Here is a 20,707-nt window from a genome sequence, read left to right as displayed (position 1 = left end):
TATTGATGTTCAAAGCTTACACAGTGGTTTAGGTAGTTTCTTAACCTCCATGCCGTTGATAGTTGGGGCCGGGTAGTTCCTTGTTTGGGGGACTACCCTGTGCTTTGTAGGATGTTTAACAACATCCCTGGCCTCCATTAGATGCCAGTGGCGCCTCAGATATGACAATCAGAAATGCATTCACATTGCCAAATGAACGCAGATGCTCAACTGAGCCACCCAGGCATCCTGAGAACTTCTGAATGTAATAAAAACATATACAAAGACCCACAGTTCCCAACATAACTGATGAAAAACAAAGTGGGATGTATGTGTGGTGGGATATTATTCAGCCATGAAAAGGAAAGGAGTGGTGATGACATGCCACAACTTAGATGAACCTTGAAAACATGCTAAGGAAGTGAAGGAAGTCAGACACAGAAGGTCATATACTGTATGAGTCCTATATTCTGTACCCAGAATAGGTATTCACAGATACAGAAAGCAGATTCATAGTTAACAGGAGCTGGGGGAGCAAGGAATGGTTGCTTAGGAATATAGGGTGTTTTTCCTGTTTTTGTGCTCAAATGGTTGTTTTAAGATTTATCTATCAGTGCACATGCACAATTTGGGGGAGGGGAAGAGGAAGAGATGAAAGAATCCCAAGCAGACTCCCCACTGAGCACAGAGCTGATTACAGGGCTCAGTTCAATAACCACAAGATCAACAACCCAAGCCAAAACCAAGAGTCAGATGCTCAACCGACTGAGCCACGCAGGCGCCCCAGGGTGATAACAGTTTTAAAACTAAGTGATGGTTTATAACATTGTGAATATGCGAAATGAAACTGCACGATACATTTGAAAATGGTTAGTTGTATATTATGTAAATTTCACCTTGATTAAAAATAAATGAATTAAAGCCCACTAACTTAGAGTTGAACCCCCAGAAACATCCAGGGAGTCTAGTTGCAAGTTGGCCAAAGTTTCTTATGAAGCTTGCTCACAGCAAGTATCCTGTGAGTGGAGTGGATATGGGTGCTGCCCGGAGCACACCCTCCACCGGGAAGCCTCCCCTACAGAGGGCTAGCACAGACCACAGCAACCAGGGAGTTGCAGAAACCTGGTGGTATTTGGGCCTCGACAACCCCACAGCAGGTCATGATGCTGGTGGACAGACCAAGGCCTGGGGCTGCCAGGTCTCCCCTGGTGACAACAAGGTCAACAGCATGAGCCGTGGTTCTATGTGTTAAGCAGACTGTGCCCGCATGGGGTGAAAAGGCTGTGGTTGCTCAATATTAGAACTGGTTGACTGTCTCAACACTTTGAATAGGTGATCCTCCTGCCTCTGGTCTCTGTGGTTTCTGATGAGAAGTCACCTGTTAATCTCATTGAACCTCCCTTTTATGTGATGCCTTCTTTTTCTGTTTCAAGATTCTTTGTCTTAATTCAGACAGTTTGATTAGGATATACCTGGTGCATATCTAATTGGGTCTTCCTACTTGGAGTTCGTTGAGCTTCTTGGATTTTTATCAAATTTGTTTTCAACCAGTATTTCCTCAAATACTTTTCCTGCCTCTTTCTCTCCTCTCCATCTGGTACCCTCATGGTTCACAGTGATGCATGTGTCTCTGATCCTCTTTATTTTTCTTCATTTGTTTGGCTTTCTGTTCCTCAGGTTAGATCATCTCATCTGACATATCTTCAAGTTCACAGATTCTTTCATGAGTCTGTTCACATCTGATGTTGAGCCCTCTAATGAATGTTTAATTTCAGTTGTACTTTCAATTCTAGAATACCTATTTCATGCTTTTCTATAAATTTCTGTCCATGTGTACTCTATTTGGTATTGATCATATACTTTAATTCTGTAGATGTAGTTTCCTTTAGCTCTTTGAACATGTTTAGAGTAATTGATTTAAAGTCTTTGGGGAAAAAAAATCTCTGATAAGTCCAATATTTGGGCTTACTTAGGCACAGTTTCCATTTTTCCCCCTTTAAATGAGTCATAATGTCTTTCCTTGCATACCTTTCTTTTTCTGAAAACTACACGTATTGAATAATATAATGTGGCAACTTTGAAATCAGATTCCACACCCCTCCCCCCAGATAACCTTGTTGCTTTTTGTTCTTAAGTGTTTGTGTAGTGGCTTTTCTGAAATAATTCTACAGTCTGTTTTCTTTGTTGTGTTTTGCCATTGAAGTTTCTCTTCAGGTAGCTTAATCATTAGCTGATGACTGGACAGAGATATATCAAGAATCGGTAGGTCTCCCATTGTTGCCAGGGAACTCTGTGCAGGTTGGGCCTCACCTTCAAAACTCAGCTGGGCAGATTATATCTCTGCTTTGGTTTTCACTTCCTCCTTGCACTGGAGCCTCAAGGTTATTTAGAGGTGAGAGCTTGGAGCCTTTTCCAGTCTTTAATGAGCGCATGCACAGCCCTACACATGTGCATGGCCTTCTAGATTCCCAGGAATGTACTGGAAGTTTTGAAGTCCCTATGGACATTTCATTCCCCAGTTTTTCCTTTAAAGCTCTTTGCTTTGTTTAGCCTATTGATTTCCCAAACTGTTACCCAGTGAGGCCACCAGCTTAAAAAAAATTGCCTCTAGGGAGGCCTGGGTGGCTCAGTGGGTTGGGTGTCTGCTTTGAGCTCAGGTCATGATCCCAGCATCCTGGGATGGAGTCTTGCATTGGGCTCTCTGCTTAGCATGGAGCCTGCCACTCCCTCTGCCTACAGCTCCCCCTGCTTGTGCACTTGCGCTCCCGTTCCTCTCTCTGACAAATAAATGAAATCTTTTTTTTTTTAATTGCCTCTAATTGTTCTATGACAGACAACCCCAGGGAAAAAGCTATTTACATTAGGTGAGCTCCTAGTCGAGACAAAGGCAGCCTTGCAATGAGGTCTTACTGGAACCACCAGTTAAGTGAAATAAGCACAGTTTTCTGGAAATAAAGCTTCTTCAGCTCTTTCCAGTAACCGCTAGGCTGTTGGTTTTCATGGAACTGGAGAAGGTGGGGGTTGGGGGATGTGGCACAGAATAGGGTAAGTTAAAAACATCAGTTTTTTCCTCTTCTTCCACTAGTTTGAGTTTGCTTTACTTAAATGAACTCCTCCTACAAACGTATTTTCCATAATTTGTAATTTATGTGGACATGTTCCCATACGGTGTATTACATGTTCCTCATTTTTCTGGACAGTTACGGAATATCCCATTCCATATATATACATGGAATAACACAACAATTGTTAACCAGTTCCTGTTGATGGCCCTCTAGACTCAGGTCCCATTTTTTTCAAGCTGGGATATGGCTTACAATACATTAGAAGTAAGAGGTGTCAAATCTAAATTAGGCATCAACCCTACTAAGCAGAGCAAAATTTGCCTGATTTCTGCCTGGCACACTAGGGTGTTTCCACCTCCTGTTGTTTTTTTTGTTGTTGTTGTTTTTTTTATAAGGTGATCTTTTTTTTTTTTTTAGCTCTCCTCAATTTCTTTTTTTTTTAATTTTATTTATTTGACAGAGAGAAATCACAACTAGGCAGAGAGGCAAGCAGAGAGAGAGGAGGAAGCAGACTCCCTGCTGAGCAGAGAGCCCGATGCGGGGCTTGATCCCAGGACCCTGGGATCATGACCTGAGCCGAAGGCAGAGGCTTTAACCCACTGAGCCACCCAGGCGCCCCACCACCTCCTGTTATTACAGACATGCCATGATGCACCTGTGTGTCTGCCTTTTAGGCATCTGTGTGTACCTGTGTACACCAGAAGAATCAAGTCTTGGCAAGAGACGTTGCTGTCCAAAGGGGGCTCCAGTTTATTCTGCCACCCACAATGCTCTCATTTTTTTTTTTTTTTTTTTTTTTTTGAGCTAGGATTTAGACTGAGGGAATTCAAAAGTCTTCAGGAACCAAACCAAGAAATAGAGTCCAGATCTAGCTGGACAGTGGCAAGTGTTCCAAACCAGGACATTGGATATTCCTGGGCTGTTCAAGACTTGTGAAGCCACTTTAAAAAAGCCAGACACGTGGTGACCAACTGACATGCTCCTTAAATATCTTTTCTTCTCATTTCTGCGAAGAACAAGCAAGTAATTTCCGGCGAGATAAATAAGCGATGCCTCTTCTTTACAAATCATTTCCTTTTTTAAAATCCAAAATGTTAAGCTAAATGCTGCTTCCACATAGGTTTAACTTTATGGTGCTGACCCCTCATGGCAGGAAGGGGAGGAGGCCAGGCGTTCTTGGCCACTGCTATCAATTGGGCCTGAAAAGGTCTCTGGGGAAAGATCCAACAGTGGCTTCCACGGCCAGTAAGCAGTGGACTCAGTTACTACTTGACCTGATTCTGTGGCTGTCTGTCCAGCTCAAATGCTTCTCTAAAGTCTCTTTCAGATGTGAAGCATCTCAAACAGTCTGAGTTGCCCAGCTATACTCTCCATCAGGTTGGTCTGCGATCTTCCTTGAGGCCTATAAGAACACTTCAAGGAAAACCCAAAGAACATGTGAGTTGAATTATATTCCTCCCTTGGGATGTCCTGGAAGCATAAAGGTGTCTGAAAGCTATATATAGTGTCTAGGAAAATAACCATTTTTGAAATGTTGCACAGACCCTAACAATTCTTCCAGAGCTCCTTGCTGATGTGAGAAGTTGTAATGTGAGGACAGCACAACTGATTAATCATGGGGTCCTACTGACCCCCAGAAGCTGCCAACATGCAGGTCCCCTGCCCCTGCAGAGGGGCTACTGGGGACACGGGCAGGGTTTCCATCCAAACAGGAAAAAATCCAGGGCTCGGTGTATACCTTTCACAGCTTTTTATTGAGATTCAGGAAGAGTCCCCTGGAGGTGGATGTGCTCACTGTCCCAGTTTGCCCAGGCCTTCCGCTGCATGGGTGACAGCATCTGTGACTGTGTTGGTCACCGTCTCAGTGACTTCCTTCACCACCTTGTCCCCTGTATCTTGGGCCTTCTTTAAGGCATCGGCAATGGCTGTTGGGAAGAAAGAGGAATAATGTCTGGTGAGCTAAGTAAACATTTCCAGCTGGTAGGGCTGGAGTGGCCTGTAGGATGTGGTTCTTACTGGATTGTGTCCCTGGAGGAGCCCCGACGGGACAGAGGGCAGTGGGGCTCCCAGAGGAATGCATTCAAGGGTAGTTTTATGTCCCCCCACAACTTGGGTTTCTGCAGTCCAGAGCGAGAGAGCATTTGCTCCCCTCAAGGGCGCACTGCCTAGTCAGACCTCATTTCTCTGTCAACTGCCTGCTTCTGTCTTCTGGTCATTTTTATATCAGTTCATCGTTTCTATTTGCAAATGCTTTTCTTCGGTGTGTGGTTTTTCTTTTGGCTTGGCTCATCCCATTTTTTTTTTTTTTATTATGGAAAATTTAGAAATCTTATATTGTCAGATTCACCTAATATTTCTTTTATGGCTTCTAGGTTTTCTGTCATAGTTAAAACAATCCTCTCCTTTCCCAGGAGATTTCCAAATCTACTACCTTCTCTTCTAACTATTTAACAATTTCTTGTGTTTCTTGTATTTCTTGTATTTAGAAATTCAAAATGTCCTTTGGATAAACCCCAGGGGCTGACATTGAACAGAATCAGACTTGGTGGTTTCTTAGTGAAGAAATCCTTGAAGCTCTAAATTGATGGTAAAAATAAAAATCCATTTTTCCTTTTTCTGTAGAGGATATAATACAGAGCCCTCGATCCCTCTAGAATCTCTTTTGTTGTAAGGAAGGAGGTATTTTTACATCACTATACTATAGCACACACACACACACACAAATATTTATGTAAATTTATATTTATATAAATAGAGAATTTTATGTCTGAAATGTTTTTTGTTCGAGCCTGCTGCCACATAGTCATTTGTGACACCATCTTAACATGTGAAAAAACTGTCTGGATAGATCTTGCTTTAGCAAAGTATGATCTGTGGTCTCAGATGAGTGTTGATAATTGCATACTGCCTAAAAGGATGCAACATCAAGGTCAGGATTTGACCTGGTTAGGCAAATAACGGCTGCTCCCAGCACCTAGCTTTCCTCCTTCCCTGGTCCCAACCCCAGCCGTACCTTTCTCTCCAGCTTCTTTGGCGTGTTCCACCACCTCCTTGACCACCCCTTCCACGGCATGAACTGCAAAAGAGGAGAAGCCTACAGTGAGAACATGGTACAAGCCAGCTTCTTCTCAATGTGGCACCCAGACCGCTCTGGATATCCTGGAGGTCACCGCAGGCAGGATGAGGCAACCCATAGGAAGGAGCCCCAGCTGGCTTGCTTCAGAGACGCCTGTGGGGCCTGGCTGCTGGGAGACAAGCTGAGGTGAGCCAGACAAAGGCACAGGACTCTCCATGGCCCTTGGCCGGCCTGGCAAGGCCTGGAATGCAGAAGAGCAGGCCCTCCTGCCAGTTGGGGGCCTGGGGCCAAGGTGGGGCCTGTCTCAGGAGGGCACCTTTGGGTGCGCTGCCGGCCTGCCTCTGCCCGGATGGAAGCTACAGCGGGAGGCCGAGTCCCGAAGCCATCTACAGCAAAACCAAGGCCCCAGAGCAATTCCTCCAGCAGGAGAGAACTCTCTGACCGCCTAGGGGTTGTCTGACGTTTGGGTGGCAGTGGCTAGAACTGCAAGATTTTGGAGTCAGAAGAATTGATTCTGATTCTATCGCCACTGTGCTGCTTGGTTCCCTCACCTGTGGACTGGGGGTGGGACTAAGCTCAGAGCCAACGGCAGGTGTGAGAGGGCAGGGAAGGCCAGCTGTAGCTTAACCAATGAAAGACAGACATGTCTGCTGCAGCCAGCCAGAAGCAACCACAGCGGCCAACTCGGACACGGGACTGTGTTTCACAAAATGCCCACTGGGACCCAGACTTGTCTCCAGCATACAGTTGTGGGAGTCTGTGTACAGAAATGGGTTTCTGGGGACTTGGAAGAAATTCAAAATGTCCTTTGGATAAACCCCAGGGGCTGACATTGAACAGAATCAGACTTGGTGGTTTCTTAGTGAAGAAATCCTTGAAGCTCTAAATTGATGGTAAAAATAAAAATCCATTTTTCCTTTTTCTGTAGAGGATATTCAAAATAGGCTGTTTTTGATACAGAAGGGCTCCCAGGTTTCCAGATGGACAGATTCTAGCTACCCAAGGCTCACCCAAGCACCAGGGCTCTCCCCCGTCCCCTGAGCTGGAGTCCCTTCAGCCCTCAGTCACAGACTCCAGAAATAGGTCTGACCCGGAGAGGCCTGTTTGGGGTACTAGACCCCTCATGACTCCACCAAGCTTCCATACCCCTCACTTCCATTCTGTCCTTGTGGGGCTGACTGGCCAGGGTTGTCAAGGGGCCAAGGCCTACCTCCGATCTGCTGAGATCCACTTTCAACAGGCCCCAGCCCTCCCAGCCTTAGGAGAAGGGCCCCGGTGGAAAGGAGCCTCAGGCTTCTTACCAGCTTCCTCAGTGGCTTTCTCAGTGCGGTGGGCCAGGCCCTCAGCAGCAAGTTTCCCCAGGCCTCCCAGCATCGTGTGATGACAGGTGGCAAGCAAGCAGGATGCTAGGGCCTGGCCCTGCGTCCTTTTATAGATGCCTCTGATGCCTGCCTGGGCTCTGGAGCACGGGGGCCCCGCCTCAGCCAAGTAGGAGATCAGCTGGTTAGTCAGCGTAGGCGGCGTCAGGAAGAGGCTGGGTGGGGCCCCCCCAGTGCTGTGAGGGCAACCTTGCCCGTCTGGCAGTATGAGACCCCTACACCCTGTATTCTGGGACCCTGTGAGGGTCAGGGACTGGACCGAGAAGTCAGCTCTGGGACATGTCCCTCCCCCAAAGCAGGAAGACTGACTTTTCTGCGGGATGAGAGGCAACTGGGGAACCCTGCCAGCCCCCTGAGTTTCAAGCTTCCCACATCCCTGGCGCTGGTGCACTCCCAGACAAGGCCTAGGACTTCCAGCCTGCCGTTCAGGATCCCCAGGGTGGCCTAGTTAAGGGCTTGAGGGTCTGGGGACCTGGGGACCTGGATGGCTGCTCAGGCCAGGAACACAAGTAAAGTGGGGGCCACTGGACCCCAAGACCTCAGCTCTGCAGTCTCTGCAGCTTTCACTAGAAATCTGAGGGGTGGGGGGCGAGGGCCTCATCATGGTACCTTGCCCTAGGCTGAGGAGGACATAGCGTTAACCAGAAACACAGTCACCCCTGGCTTGCCGTCAGCTGCTTCTCGTTCACGGGAACACATGAGGACCTGAACGGCCCAGCACGGGAGCAACCAGCCCAGGAGGGAGCCTGGCCATCCCTGCACCTTGGGACCTGGCTTCTTGGAGAGGCCCAGTGCCTCCCAGGAGGTCCTAGAAGAGTAGATGGAGGATCCCACCACCACTAGGGGGGTGTATCTGGCGGCTCTAGCCAGAATTCCAGAAAGCGACTCTACCAGCCCCTGGCGCATCACATGCTCAAGGGACCAGGCTGCCTCCCTATAGTTGTTCAGGATGGAGAGAGATGCCTCAAGCCACATGCCATGTGCCATACCCTTTAGTCACTGGCCCAACCTGAACCTCAGTTTCCTCATGTGTAAAATGGGGACAGCCATGCCTTCCTGGCCATGTCACTGATAGTCGGTGGGGTCATGCGTGCAAACTCTTGGTAAACTTCTATTCCCTCCCCCTTGTCACTGATGTGTTTGGCAGTGAGGCCTGACTGACCAGTGGGTGGGCCAAAGAGTAGAAGGAGCAGAGGGCTGGGGAGTGTGACCCCAATGGCCAGGGGTCACGGAAGAAAAGTCCTCCCAAGTCCCTGTTCATGCCATCCAGGCGTAGGGTAGGAGTCTGAAGCGGCCTCCCCACGTGCCTGTTCTCTCAGCCCTCAGAGCTTTTCAGGAGGGTGTGGTGAGCCCTAATTAGTGTTTACCCGATCTGGGGCCCTCACAGCCTGGGTGTTACGGGGCTGAGGCCCTCCCACATTCCTGATTAGGAGGCCCCAAGCTGTGACCAGCACCCCCGGAAGGGGGGTTGGTGTTGTGGCAGCAGAAACTCTGGGTCACAGGGTCACAGCACCCACCTGTCATTCTCCACTGGCAGGAGTGGTTGGGTCTGAAACAACTTGGAGAGGCCCTTTTTGAGGGAAAAAACATAATACTACTACTCTTGCAAGTGTTACAGATGGCCCTGTGTGACCTTGCAGACTCACAAGAGGCTGTGAAGTGAGGGGCTCTGGAGCTTAAGTAGGTTCCCGAGACTCCATTCTCCCCTTATCACAGCCAAATACCAGAATGTTCTGCTCAGGCAGCACTGCTGAGTTGGCAGTGGGGGTTGGAGGGCAGCTTCCAGGACACACCTGGTGGGATTGGCTGAGAGACCCAGGAACTTCCTTGGACCCATCAAACCCCTTCCTCTGAGGTTGTGTGGGTACCCCAGGCCCACAGGGGCCTCGCTGTGCCTGCTCCCCTGACAGGATGGTGGTGTCACTCAGCATTTCTGGAATGGCTTCCAGACTCCATAGACCCCTTCTCACCTGTGCCCATGCTAGGGTACTCCTCTCCCTCTCCTCAGGAGCTCACTAGCCCCTCAGTAGGCCCTTGCTAGGGCTCAGCCCCTCAGCAGGACTTTGGTCCCAGTGCCAGTCCAGAGCTCAGCCCAGCACAGCTTCTGGATACCCTTTTCTTCCACTGTCAGGCTACTGTTGCCCTTGCCATGTCACCCGCCCTGCCCATGAGACCCTGTACTGCCCAGGTACGAGCACCCTGACTCCAGTGACAACACATTACGGCCCCAGATCTGCTGGCAAGGTTGGGTCCAGACAAAGGTCCCTAACACCCAGCAAGGAGAAAGCAAGGGGCCTGGAGAGGCCAAGCTGCCCAGGACCAGCCTGGGGGCCTGGACTTTGGTGCTCTTGCTCAGGTCCAACCCCCCTTGGTCTTCCAGCTCTATCTGTGACCAGCTCCCTGTTCTCCCAGTCCACCCTGTGCAAGACCCTCCTGACCAGGGCTGGATGCTGGTGGGAGGGGCTGAGCTCAAGCAGCTCCCGCAGAGAGTGATCTCACTGCCTCCATGGGGTGGAAGACGACTCAGGAGAGAATCATCCCGAGTCTTGGAAGAGGCCTGACTCACACTGGGCCCCCGTGAGGCAGCCCTTGAACATAGGCACCTGTCAGCCTGTCCTGAGTCAGAAGATGAAGCCCCGCCGTCGGGGCTGGACACTCAGGCCTTCCACGGAGCCTGCTAATCCTCCAAGTGGAATGTGCTCAGCAACCCAGTTTGGCAAAGGACCCACTGGCTGCGTCACAGAGAGCTAATTTTTCAAATAACAATTTGCCAACTTAACAATGACCAGTTCTGAAAAATCAAAACGAGGAATGTTGATTTTAAGTTCTCCAATACTTGGGGCTATCTTGTGTGCAAAGCAGGATGACTTCTCGTGTGAGCTGAACTGCAGATGTCGCGAATGTCAAGTGTCATGGCTGCCTGTCCTCCTTCTGCTTCCTGGATTTGAGCTCGCAGGATAGACTGAGTCTACAGACCCTGCGCACACCAACCCCTCCCGGCTACAGGGAACCAAATCCAGACTCCTAGCGACAGTCTGTGGGCCAGCAGAGAAGGACTTCCTTGGCATGTCAACATGACACATCCACGGCTGTCAGTCCAGGTGCCGGTGGAAAGCGGAGGGCACATCTCTTAAATCTGCCCCCAAAGGGACATTAGCATATTAGCAGGGGTACCTGATGCCCACAAAGCTGTGGGCATATTTAAGAGAAGAGCAAAGGATGGCAAGGTGCCCAGGGACTTGTAATAGCGAGAGTGGTTGCCTCCCTGGGCCCGGGAGGGGCAAAGGAGAGCCCGTACAGACACAGAGGAGAGCTATGGCTTTAGGAGAAGATAAGACAAGGAGCAGCAGCAGAGGAACACAGCCGTTGCCAAACCATGCCAAGCAAGGAGGGCACAGGAGGAGTAAGTACTTCTTCTCACCCTCTCTGCTCTCCTGATACATCCTCCACTGGCTGAACCTAACTGGGGCTGAGGCCACGGGAGCCCTGGCGATGCAGCTCATGAGGGCAAGTTCGCAGGGTGAGAGCAGGGAGGAGCAGGTGAAGAGTGGATACAGATTCTCTGTAAACAGCACCAGCTCAGCCTGCCAGACTGCTGGGTCTGCAGGAACCAAGACAGCAGCTTAACTCCGCATAGTCCCATTTCTCCTCCTTGAAACCATATGGAGGAGGAGGAGGAAAAAGGCAGGCCTTCACCAACACCCACAGGTCAAACTTAATTTCAGAGAAATCAGGAGATTGGGATTGGGAAACCATGCAAATGCAGAAGTAGGTGAATCCAGGGGGAAGACGGGCCAGTGCGGAAGAGCAGGGGACGGGGAAGGGCCGGGGTAGCAGGCGTCTCGGACGTTGCCAGCAACACTCACTTCCGGGATGAGATGGCCCTCTGAGTGAGAACTCTTTGGGACAGAACTTGAACCTGAGGAGCTGAAGAAAGAAGTGGAATAAGCCCAGGGAATTCCAGAGGGGCTACTCTAGAAGAGGACCACCTCCCAAGAAACAAGAGAGCCCTTGGAAAGAAAGGCAAGAGCTGAACCCCTGGAGGCCACAACTGGGAAAAGAAGGCTGCCTGTAGAACCTTCTTGAAGTTAGTTCAGTTCACCGCTACGAAGGTGAGCCCAACACTTATATGAAGGAAGGCCAGGTTCCTGAGCAGAAGAACCTGGGTGAGTCCCTGGCCCGACCCTCTCCACAAGAATGTCCCACTGATGACTGGGAAGTTCTACTTCAGATCTGAACTTTGGATTCCCGACAGCCTCCAATGTCATAAATACAAGGGCTTTACAATGAATAGGGTAGGTTTCTCTATCTTCCTCTCCCAGCCTTCCCTTGTGGATGTTTGCATTTCACACAACCACAATACAATGATCAGAAGGGAGGAACTGACATTAGCATATTTAGTTAAATTAAAATTTAAGTTAGTTAACAAAATAATATCGCTTAATTAAATAAGAATAATAAAGTTTTAATTTTAACTAACTTTTTTTTTTAAGATTTTATTTATTTATTTGTGAGAGAGAGCATGAGAGCTGAGAAGGTCAGAGGGAGAAATAGTCTCCCCATGGAGCTGGGAGCCAGATGCGGGACTCAATCCCAGGACTCCAGGATCATGACCTGAGCCGAAGGCAGTCACTTAACCAACCCAACCACTCAGGCGCCCCTAACTTTTTTAAAAAATAGAAAACACTGTACACAAATATAGAACACAATGAATCTTCATGGGTTACCATTGCAATAACCCGAGGGGCGTAGCTATAGCAATTGTGAGCTCAGATCCCAGATGTCTTCCCACTTTATCTGTAAATATTTCATTCTTGAGGAAACTTCTAGAGTACTAACTCCAACCAACCAATGGACAGCAAAAAATATTTTAGCAAAAAGGATGGCAGAGAGCTTTTAATATCTTCAGTTGCAGATCTAAGGCAAAACAAAGGTGTGGCTCAGAGTAGAGGAATGGAATGTAAATATTTCAAAAAGTAGAAATGAGAGAAATAACAACCAAAAAGAGAGAGAGAATGGGGTTGAAAAGTGGAAAATAGGGGCACCTGGGTGGCTCAGTAGGTTAAGCCTGACTCTTGATTTCTGCTCAGGTGCTGATCCTGGGATCAGCCTCATGTCGTGGGGCTCTGTGCTCAGCAGGGTCGTGGTCATGGGATCAAGCCCCATGTCGTGGGGCTCTGTGCTCAGCAGGGAGTCTGCTCTCTCTCCCTCTGCCTCTCCTGCTCAGGTGCATGCAAGATCTCTTTCTCTCTAAAATAAATAAACAAATCTTAAAAAATAAATAAATAGAGAGTCAAAATAGAAAACCCTGCTCCTTGTCTCTTATATAGTTTATAACTTGACAGGAATCAGAGCTGAGAATTCCAGGGGAACCAATATGTAATGTTAGTGACCTTGTGTTTGTCTAGTTGAGCAACTGGAATCTGGAGAATCGGGAATTATCTGGGGAAATTGCTGATGGGAGAACTGATCTTTGGAGCCTTGACCAATACCCAACAGATGGCCACAGCCTTCTCCTCCTCAGCCAGTCTGGGCTCAGCTAGCTTCATGAACCTCACGGAGATAGGCCTGGGCTCCTATAGGCTCCTGTGGCCTCACTGTGCTCACTGTGTCCCAGACATTGAGCAAAACGAAGTCCAACTTGGCCTTGCCTCCACTTCCACCCCCAGGGCTCACAGTGTTGGGGAGAACAGAGGCACACATAAACAAGCATTTGCCTGGTGCCATGGAAGGGCCAGTTGCATGGGGCAGGAAGAGTATGGAAGGGGCCGCACACAATAATGGCATGCATGGTGAATGTGACAATATGCAAACTCACTGTTATCTGGTAGGAGAACCAAAGAACAGTCATGGCTATGTTCATTTAGCAAATGTTCCCGAGCACTGCTCTAGGCACTGGATGTGCACTCATCAGTAGAAGGGACTTGGTTGCAGCCCCATGGACAACCATCACAAAGAAGCACACAGGAAAGGACTCGTTAGAATAACTGTGGAGAAGGAGTACAGGGGGGCTGTGAGAGTGTATCAGTGATGGCTGGACTCATTCTGAGTGTGTGTGTGTGTGTGTTGGAGGGTGGGCAGGGCAGCTGGAACCTGAAGGATGAAGGGTAGGCGCTCTAGACGAGAATAGTTTGTGGGGGAGGATGGAGAGCATTCCAGGTAGAAAAAACAGCACATGCAAAGACCCTGGGGTGAGCAGGAGCATGATGTCAAGGAAAATGTGAAAAGGTCAATGTGGCTGAAGCAAAGAGGGACAAGGTGTTGAGAAGGAGGCTGGAGAGGTAGGTGAGGCCAACAGGATGCTGGCATCCAGGTAACATGGGGACTGAAGCTTTTGTTTGCAAGAGAAAAACCTCATTCACCGTGGCTCAAATACCATGGGAAAAGGTGCCTGGGTGGCTCAGTGGGTTAAGCATCTGCCTTCAGCTCGGGTCATGGTCTCAGGGTCCTGGGATCGAGCCCCGTATCGGGGTCTCTGCTGAGCGGGGAGTCTGCTTCCCCCTCTCTCTCTGCCTGCCTCTCTGCTTACTTGTGATCTCTCCCTTTCTCTCTGTTGGAGAAATAAATAAAATCTTAAAAAAAAAAAATACCATGGGAAGCCGAATCCTCCCTCTACCTAGCATGTGGCAGCTCAAAGACTGATTAATTTAGGAACTGAGTAAAGTAACTTGGGACTCAGTTTCTGTCTATATTTCTGCTCTGCCCTCATCAGCAAGCTGGCTTTTCCTTAAGCTTCTTCCTCCTTTGGTTACAAGTGGTTGCCACAGTTCCAAGCATCATTTCCAGCCACAAAAAAATGTCCAGTGGAAGATGAAAGACTCTTTCTTCTTTTGTCTTTCTCTCTCTCTTTTTTCTTGAGGATGGAAAAATCTTTCCTAAAAGCTCCTTGGCCCTCAAATAGGATCTCCCCCCCTTCTTAGCCAGAGCTGGGTCCCACACCCATCCCTAAGGCAATTTCTTGAGGAGCACTGGATAAAGAGGGACTGCTGGGTCCCTGGGGATTTCTCTGAGTCACCAGCGGAAGGGCGCACACCAGAAAAGATGTGAGGGCTCTGCCAATCCAGCGCCCCCCCCCCCCACCGACCTCCCCCCGTTGTGGCCCAAGATGGTCTCTCCTGACCTTGGCACCCACCTGGGTGCCGGGGCTCCTGGAGATGCTGGAAGCACTCCCACACGACCCAGCCGTCTTTTTGAGGACCTTCCCCTTGGGCCAGAGGGAGCAGCCTTGGCTCGTTTTGCAGATTAGGCGAGGCATTCTTTTGGGTAGAGTCAGCAAATCAGAAAACAACAGTGAACAGGGCTTGGCCCTGGGGTGGGGCTGGGAGATGCTGACGGTGAGAGGGAGAAGACCTGTCCCACCCTTGGGAGGGATCCCACAGGGGAGAAGAGAAAGGTCACTGGAGCAGGGCTGCACCCAGAGAGAGATCTGGGCCGGGGCGGAGCACCCCACAACAGCGCTGCTCCCTGCCGAAGCCGTGGAAGGCCTTTCGGGAAGCCGGTCTTCAGTCAACGCAGGAAGGAAAGACTCATCTTCTCCTTCTTGACTCCCCAGAACTGGAAAGCGTAATCAATATTTTTGAATGGAAAAGGCTTGGCTACCTACGCGCTCGTCTTCCGAGAGGAGGGAATAACATGTGCAAAGACGCGAAGGTGGGGAAGGGGCAGACCGCGTTACTAGCCGCGGTGTGGCAGTGGGTCCGGATGAAGGGGGCCGCCAGCGCCCGGCGGCAGGGCCGCGCCTTATCCTGTGGCAACTGTGAGTCACCCAGGAGCGAGGCGTAGCCAGGGCTGGTGTCGCGTAGCCAGGGCTGGTGGACACGTGCTGGGGTGGGGGGGAACTAAGTTTGCGGGAAGTCTAGTCCTCCTAGGGCCCTGCGGGACGAAAAGGCCAGTCTCCGTCCCCGAACGGAAAGTCCTGATATGTCCCAGCGGAACGAGGTGCTCGCGGGCGGGGTCGCGCACGCAGGGTACTGCCCGGTCCCCGACTTCACGGCCACGTGCACCGCCCCGTGCGTCCCTGCTCCTCCTCCGGGGGCGTTTCGTGGGCGGGGCTGCCCCGGCTGCGCGGAAAGCTCTCGAGTCCAGCCGGTCGGGCGTGGCTGGTTGGAAGGCGTCCTAGCCTTCCCGGTCCTTCCCGGTGACTCATCGCCGGGTGGGGCCGGCGCACAAACACCCCGCGGTGGGGGGACGGAAATCCCGCTCCTGCGACTCCTTGTTGTCCCTGAGAGCTCCCGCCACCCACGGTCCTCGAAGGCGCCCAGCCCTGGGATGCCTTGGTTCTCCCAGCCTGCAGGAGCAGGTCTCAGGGAGAAGTTCCCGAAGCCCCAGCCCTTGGAGTCCCTCGCCCCCCACCCTGAGCTGAGCCCCTCGAGCATCTAGGGACCCAGCATCCCCTCCCAGGAGGGGCGGGGTTCCCGAAGCTGGGGGAATGGTTTGAGAATGGGGCATGAGGTAGCTCCTGAACAGAGCCGGAGGCACAGATATGTCGTCGAAATTCGGATAAGGGAGCGTCTGGATTTGCTGTTGAGACCATGGGAAGAGAATTCTCGGACAGTCTGCCTGGGTTTCCCAATTTGGAATGCCAGAACTCTGGATGTCCGGGCTGGGTTTCTGGATACGGGGGCTCAGCTCTAGGCGACAGCGGGCTGGACCCAGCTTGTGGGGAGGCATGAAGTGGACACAAGGTAGGAACAAGTGCTTTAATAAGGCAGTAGGCCAAGGGCCTGCCAGAGCTGAGAGCCTGGAAGGCAGTCATCCATGTCTCCCTGCTGTTATTACATGAAGCCTAATTTTTTCCCAAAACCTGAGAAAGTCTCAGAGGCCTGGTTAGCAGTCTTGTCGATAGTTTCCTGGGTGGACTTGGCCACCTGGTCCATGGCTGGGGAAGGAAAGGAGAAAGCAGATGAGGGCGAGGCCCTGGGAAACAGAGCCCTGTAGGGTTAGCCTGGATCTCCATCCCCAGGAAGCAGTGTGGGCAGAGGGGCTCCGAAGGAGAAGACATCTATCTCTGGGTGAGGGCTGAATGGGGAGAGGGGGAGTGTGCAGGGGCTGCCCACCCTCCTGCCCACCAGCACACCAGACCTTTCTGCCCTGCTTCTGTGGCCTGATCCACCACTTGCTGGGCCGTTGCTCCTGCCGCAGTCACTGGAACAGAGAGATGTGGCCTTTAGCCCCTACTGAGACACTGCTGACCACAGGGACCCCACCGTTGCTACTCCCCCACCCCCGCCCCATCTGTTCTCTGGAGTAGTCTGTTTGTCCTACAGGCCCAAGGGATGAATACCATCAAAGTGAAGTCTCTTGACTAAGATCAGCCAGCCAGCTAGGCAAGGAGCCCTTTCCATGCCTCTAGGGTGTTCTTAGTTATTTATAACTCTGGGCTCCTCCCCTCTGGCCTGCTTCTCTTCCCAACTCCAGGACTGCAGAAAAAATATCCCAACAGAGGCTGGAGCGGGCATCTGGTCTGCCCCGGCTCCTGGGCATGGCCCAAGAAGAACCATGTCCCCCTTTCACAATGTCTCCTCCAGAAGCCTGGCCCAGATGCCTGATTTCCCACCTGGAGTACACGGGAGTCCACTTTTGCAAGAGGCCCTCTCACCACAGCTTCCCTCCTGTGCCTCACTTCATCACAAGCAGTGATGCCAGTAGTGCCTCCGGGGGCGGGATACTTAAGGCGTTAGGAAATGAAATCCACAGAGGAGGTGACACTTCCAAGGTCAGGCCATGTCCTCTGGGCCAGAATTTGTGCCCATGGTGAACAGGGCTTCCAGGACCTCAAGTGGGTCCCACCTGCTGGGTGAGCAGACAAGTGGCTCCTGCCTCTAGAAATCTGACATCCTTGCTGCTGAACAGGAAGGAACCTGCTTTACTCAGACCTTGGGCCAGGGAGGTGTAGGGGGTCAGGCAGGCCCTGGGTCTGTGGCTCACAAAGCACCCTCCTTCCTGTCCCCCTTGGGGCCTTATATGACAGAACCAGTCAGGGCCACAGAGAATGAGCATTTACACCCAACTTACAGATGGGGAAAGTGAGGCCCAGAAGGAAGGGTCCTATAGACAGGCTTCCTGGTAGCATTTTAATTTCAGGAGAACCGTGGGAGTTCCTTGGGGCACTGGTGAAGGAGGGAGTTAGTGTGAGTTTTGTCTGTTGAGTGGGATATGTGCAGGACAGACTGGGAGCCAGAGTCCCGAGGGAGGCTGCCCTGGGACTGGAAGAGCTGCAGCTGGTGGGCCCAGGGGTCTCCTCACATTCCCTAGCCCCAGTCTACCCGACCCCACCCCAGCTGCATAACCTCGGGTCCGAGGAGGAAAGAGCTGGAGGTGGAGAAACAAGGCTGGGACCTGCCCTGTGGGGTGAGGGTGGGGAGTCCCTCTGGGTGAGGACTTGGAAACGATTATTTTTTCCGGAGTGGGGACGGGGGAGGGGAAGCCGCTCCACCATCCCATCCGGTCCAGTGCTCCTCTGAGACCCCAGCAGGCAGAGGTGGATTTCGGGGTGCTCAGCGGGCTCTCTCCATGGACCTCTACCCTCTCCTAAGGACTGAGGTGGGGCCGCTCAGGATCGGGGTGGGGCAGGTCCCCGCCGCTCAGCCTCCTCATATTAGCTCCTGGCAATGCCCAAATCGGACCACGAACCCTTGGGCACCGCTGTTCCCCCATCTGCTTCAAGGCTTCATCCCCTGGGCTGAGCGGGGTGGGCGTCGGCCCCGTCCCTGCATCTCAGAGGAGGGCTCGCCCCAGCCGGAACCGCCCACCGACTTGATGCGCATCCCGGGCTTCTGCCTCCGCTGCATGTTCCCCGGGTCGCGCGCTGTCCTCACCCGCTTCCTGGGCCGCCCCCTGCACTTGCTGCTTCAGGTCTTGCAAGCCCTTGCTGGCCATGGCTGCGAGGGGTCTGCGAGGTCGTCTAGGGTAGCGGCAGCGATGTTAGATTCTGTTCACCTTGCGGCGACCGGAGAGCGGGCTCTGGTTTTTAAGGCGCCCCAGGGCCGGCCCGCCCCGGGCGGGGCGGGGAAGGGGGGGCGCGGGGCGTTTCCCGGCAGACCGGCTCCAGGGACGCACCCAGCCCTGCTCCAGGCTCCACCAACCGGAGAGCACATCCCGTCCTCCCGCCGGTGGCAATGAGAAGGTGGCCGTCCCCACCAGGGTCTGAACAGGGAAGGGGGGCTGCAGAGGGGTTGGGTCGGGGTCCAGAGATGGGCTGGAGTAGAAGGGGGGCGCACAAACCTCGCCCCTCCCCGTGCGCCCGACCCTTCGTCCCTGACCCTGAGGATCGGGTGTGCGCTGCTTCAGCGCCAGGTCAGAATCTCAAGGCTGGAATCGACATTAACAATAGCGGCTGCCTGGGGCACCTGGGTAGCTCAGTGGGTTAAAGGCTCTGCCTTTGGCTCAAGTCATGATCCCAGAGTTCTGGGATCGAGCCCAGCATTGGGCTTTCTGCTCAGCAGGGAGCCTGCTTCCTCCTCTCTCTGTCTGCCTCTCTGCCTACTTGTGATCTCTGTCTGTCAAATAAATAAATAAAATCTTTAAAAAAAAAAAAAAAAAACAATAGCGGCTGCCTTTTACTGAGCATTTACCCAGTACTTAAGGTTCCAGGTAGCACTAAGTAGCTTAGTGCTACCCTAAGGCTTTCGGACCTCTTGTATAATTTTTTCAACAACTTCATGAAATTGGTGTTGTTAGCAGTTTATAGGGAGAAACTGAGACACAGAGGGCGCGTTAGGTCTCACCCAGACTCGAATGGCCGGGACTCGAATCTGTGACAGTGGACTGTAAACCCTAAGGCCCTGGCAACCACCAAGCTGGCTGTCCCCACACACCGGGACACTGCAGACTGGCCATCTGTCCTGCCGCCACTGGGACCAGGCAGGCGAAGAGGGGCGAGACTCAGGGAGCAAGCAGCCCAAGGTGGAGGTGGAGGGGAACGACGGAAAGAGCCGCTGTATGTGCCCAGCCCAGGCAAGGAGATTGCTACCTTAGGTCACCAAAGCCCTCCAAGCTGGACAGGAGGCAAGGTTCAGAGAGGGCGGGGAAGCTCCCCAGGCCACACAGCAAAGAAGGGAGTGGCCAAACCTCAGACTGCTGAGGTCACCTTTCCCAGGATGGGGTGCATGCCAGATGTGGTGATGACCCAGGGGCCCTGGGAGTGGGGTTAGAGGCCCGCGCACCAGTGGTGGAGCCATGGATCCCGAGAACAGCAAAATGACCTAAAAGGCATGAGCCCCTGGCACTCCAGTGTGCTGGTCAGGCCTCCACCTGCCCCACGTTCTCCCACTCCAGAGCCAACCTGCGGAGCTTGGAGGCCACCATCGTGCTGGGCTTGTGCATCTTGGTGTGGCTGCTGGACTCTCTCTCTCTTGCTTGCTCTCCGGGGTGGTGTGGGAGTCTTCCATATTCTGGAGCCCTGGGAAGACCCTGCATACCCAGGTCCCCTCAGCTGGCCCATGCCCTGCCCCTAATGTTTCAGGGAGGAGGCAGCTGGGGGGATAGGCTGGGGGGTAAACCGTGGAGTGTCAGCCACCGTGTGGACTGTCTGGAAACCTGCTCGCTCACACACAATGAGAATGGATTAATGGACATGAAATCAACCCCGGGCAAGTAGAAGGACAGGCACTGAGTTCAGATGGGAGGAGGGGACACCAATGACAGAGGAACCAAGCGGCCACCACACCTTCTCCTCTTGGCCTTAAGCCCGGCCAAGCCCAGAGCACAAAGGCGTGGCAGGAGCTGCCTTCTTGCTGCCTAGGGGACCCCGCGGAGCCCAGCCTTGCCCATGCCCTCCTGAATTCCCACCAGTAGCACCAGGCCTTTTGGCCAAGAAGGTCTTTTCACCACAGCAGTTAGCTCATGGCTGGCTGTTAATGCTCTTCGGTGCAGGTCCCAGTGGACGAGAATAAGACAGGGAGGCAGCAGCCGGGCCCAAGCCGGTGATGATAGGGGCAGCTGAGTGTCTCTAAAGCAGCAGGCACTGCAGTCAGACTCCCAGGGCCAAGTCCATCTCTCTGAGCCCTAGTGCCCCATCCTTGATGGGCGGATGGGGGAGACAGAATCTCCTCACAGGGCTCTTGTGAAGGTTCAGTGGGCTGAAGGCTGCCCCACATTCAGCAGGGGGCCCCTCAACAGGGGGGCATTCTCAGGTAAGGAGAGGGATCCAGAGAGAGCGGTTGTTCCTCTAGGGAACCCAGGCGCAACCGCAGGAGCCCAGAGCACAT

General features: G+C 52.2%; 2 protein-coding genes across 3 annotated transcripts; both read right to left on the bottom strand.

The window, feature by feature from the left end:
* Positions 1–2,724: 2,724 nt before the first annotated feature.
* On the bottom strand, positions 2,725–7,584 carry FAM25A (family with sequence similarity 25 member A). Of its 2 annotated transcripts, XR_006821194.1 has the most exons (4): positions 7,422–7,584; positions 6,058–6,120; positions 3,669–4,969; positions 2,725–3,399 (listed from the first exon to the last, which is right to left on the bottom strand). XR_006821194.1 is itself a non-coding variant. In XM_046026288.1 (3 exons), exons 1-3 carry the CDS (start codon positions 7,492–7,494, stop codon positions 4,836–4,838), a joined length of 270 nt encoding a protein of 89 aa, XP_045882244.1. In that variant the 5' UTR covers positions 7,495–7,584; the 3' UTR covers positions 3,648–4,835. The 2 variants fall into 2 exon arrangements, 1 of the variants encoding a protein (XP_045882244.1); XM_046026288.1 differs by lacking the exon at positions 2,725–3,399 and having other exon boundaries at positions 3,648–4,969.
* Positions 7,585–16,184: 8,600 nt separating this feature from the next.
* ADIRF (adipogenesis regulatory factor) lies at positions 16,185–18,471 on the bottom strand. The gene is made up of 3 exons (XM_046027252.1): positions 18,317–18,471; positions 16,581–16,643; positions 16,185–16,377 (listed from the first exon to the last, which is right to left on the bottom strand). Exons 1-3 carry the CDS (start codon positions 18,375–18,377, stop codon positions 16,274–16,276), a joined length of 228 nt encoding a protein of 75 aa, XP_045883208.1. The 5' UTR covers positions 18,378–18,471; the 3' UTR covers positions 16,185–16,273.
* Positions 18,472–20,707: the final 2,236 nt, after the last annotated feature.

The sequence above is a fragment of the Meles meles genome, chromosome 13 (assembly GCF_922984935.1).
Source record: "Meles meles chromosome 13, mMelMel3.1 paternal haplotype, whole genome shotgun sequence".
NCBI classification, from domain to species: Eukaryota; Metazoa; Chordata; class Mammalia; order Carnivora; family Mustelidae; genus Meles; species Meles meles.
This window is presented reverse-complemented; position numbering and strand designations above follow the sequence as displayed.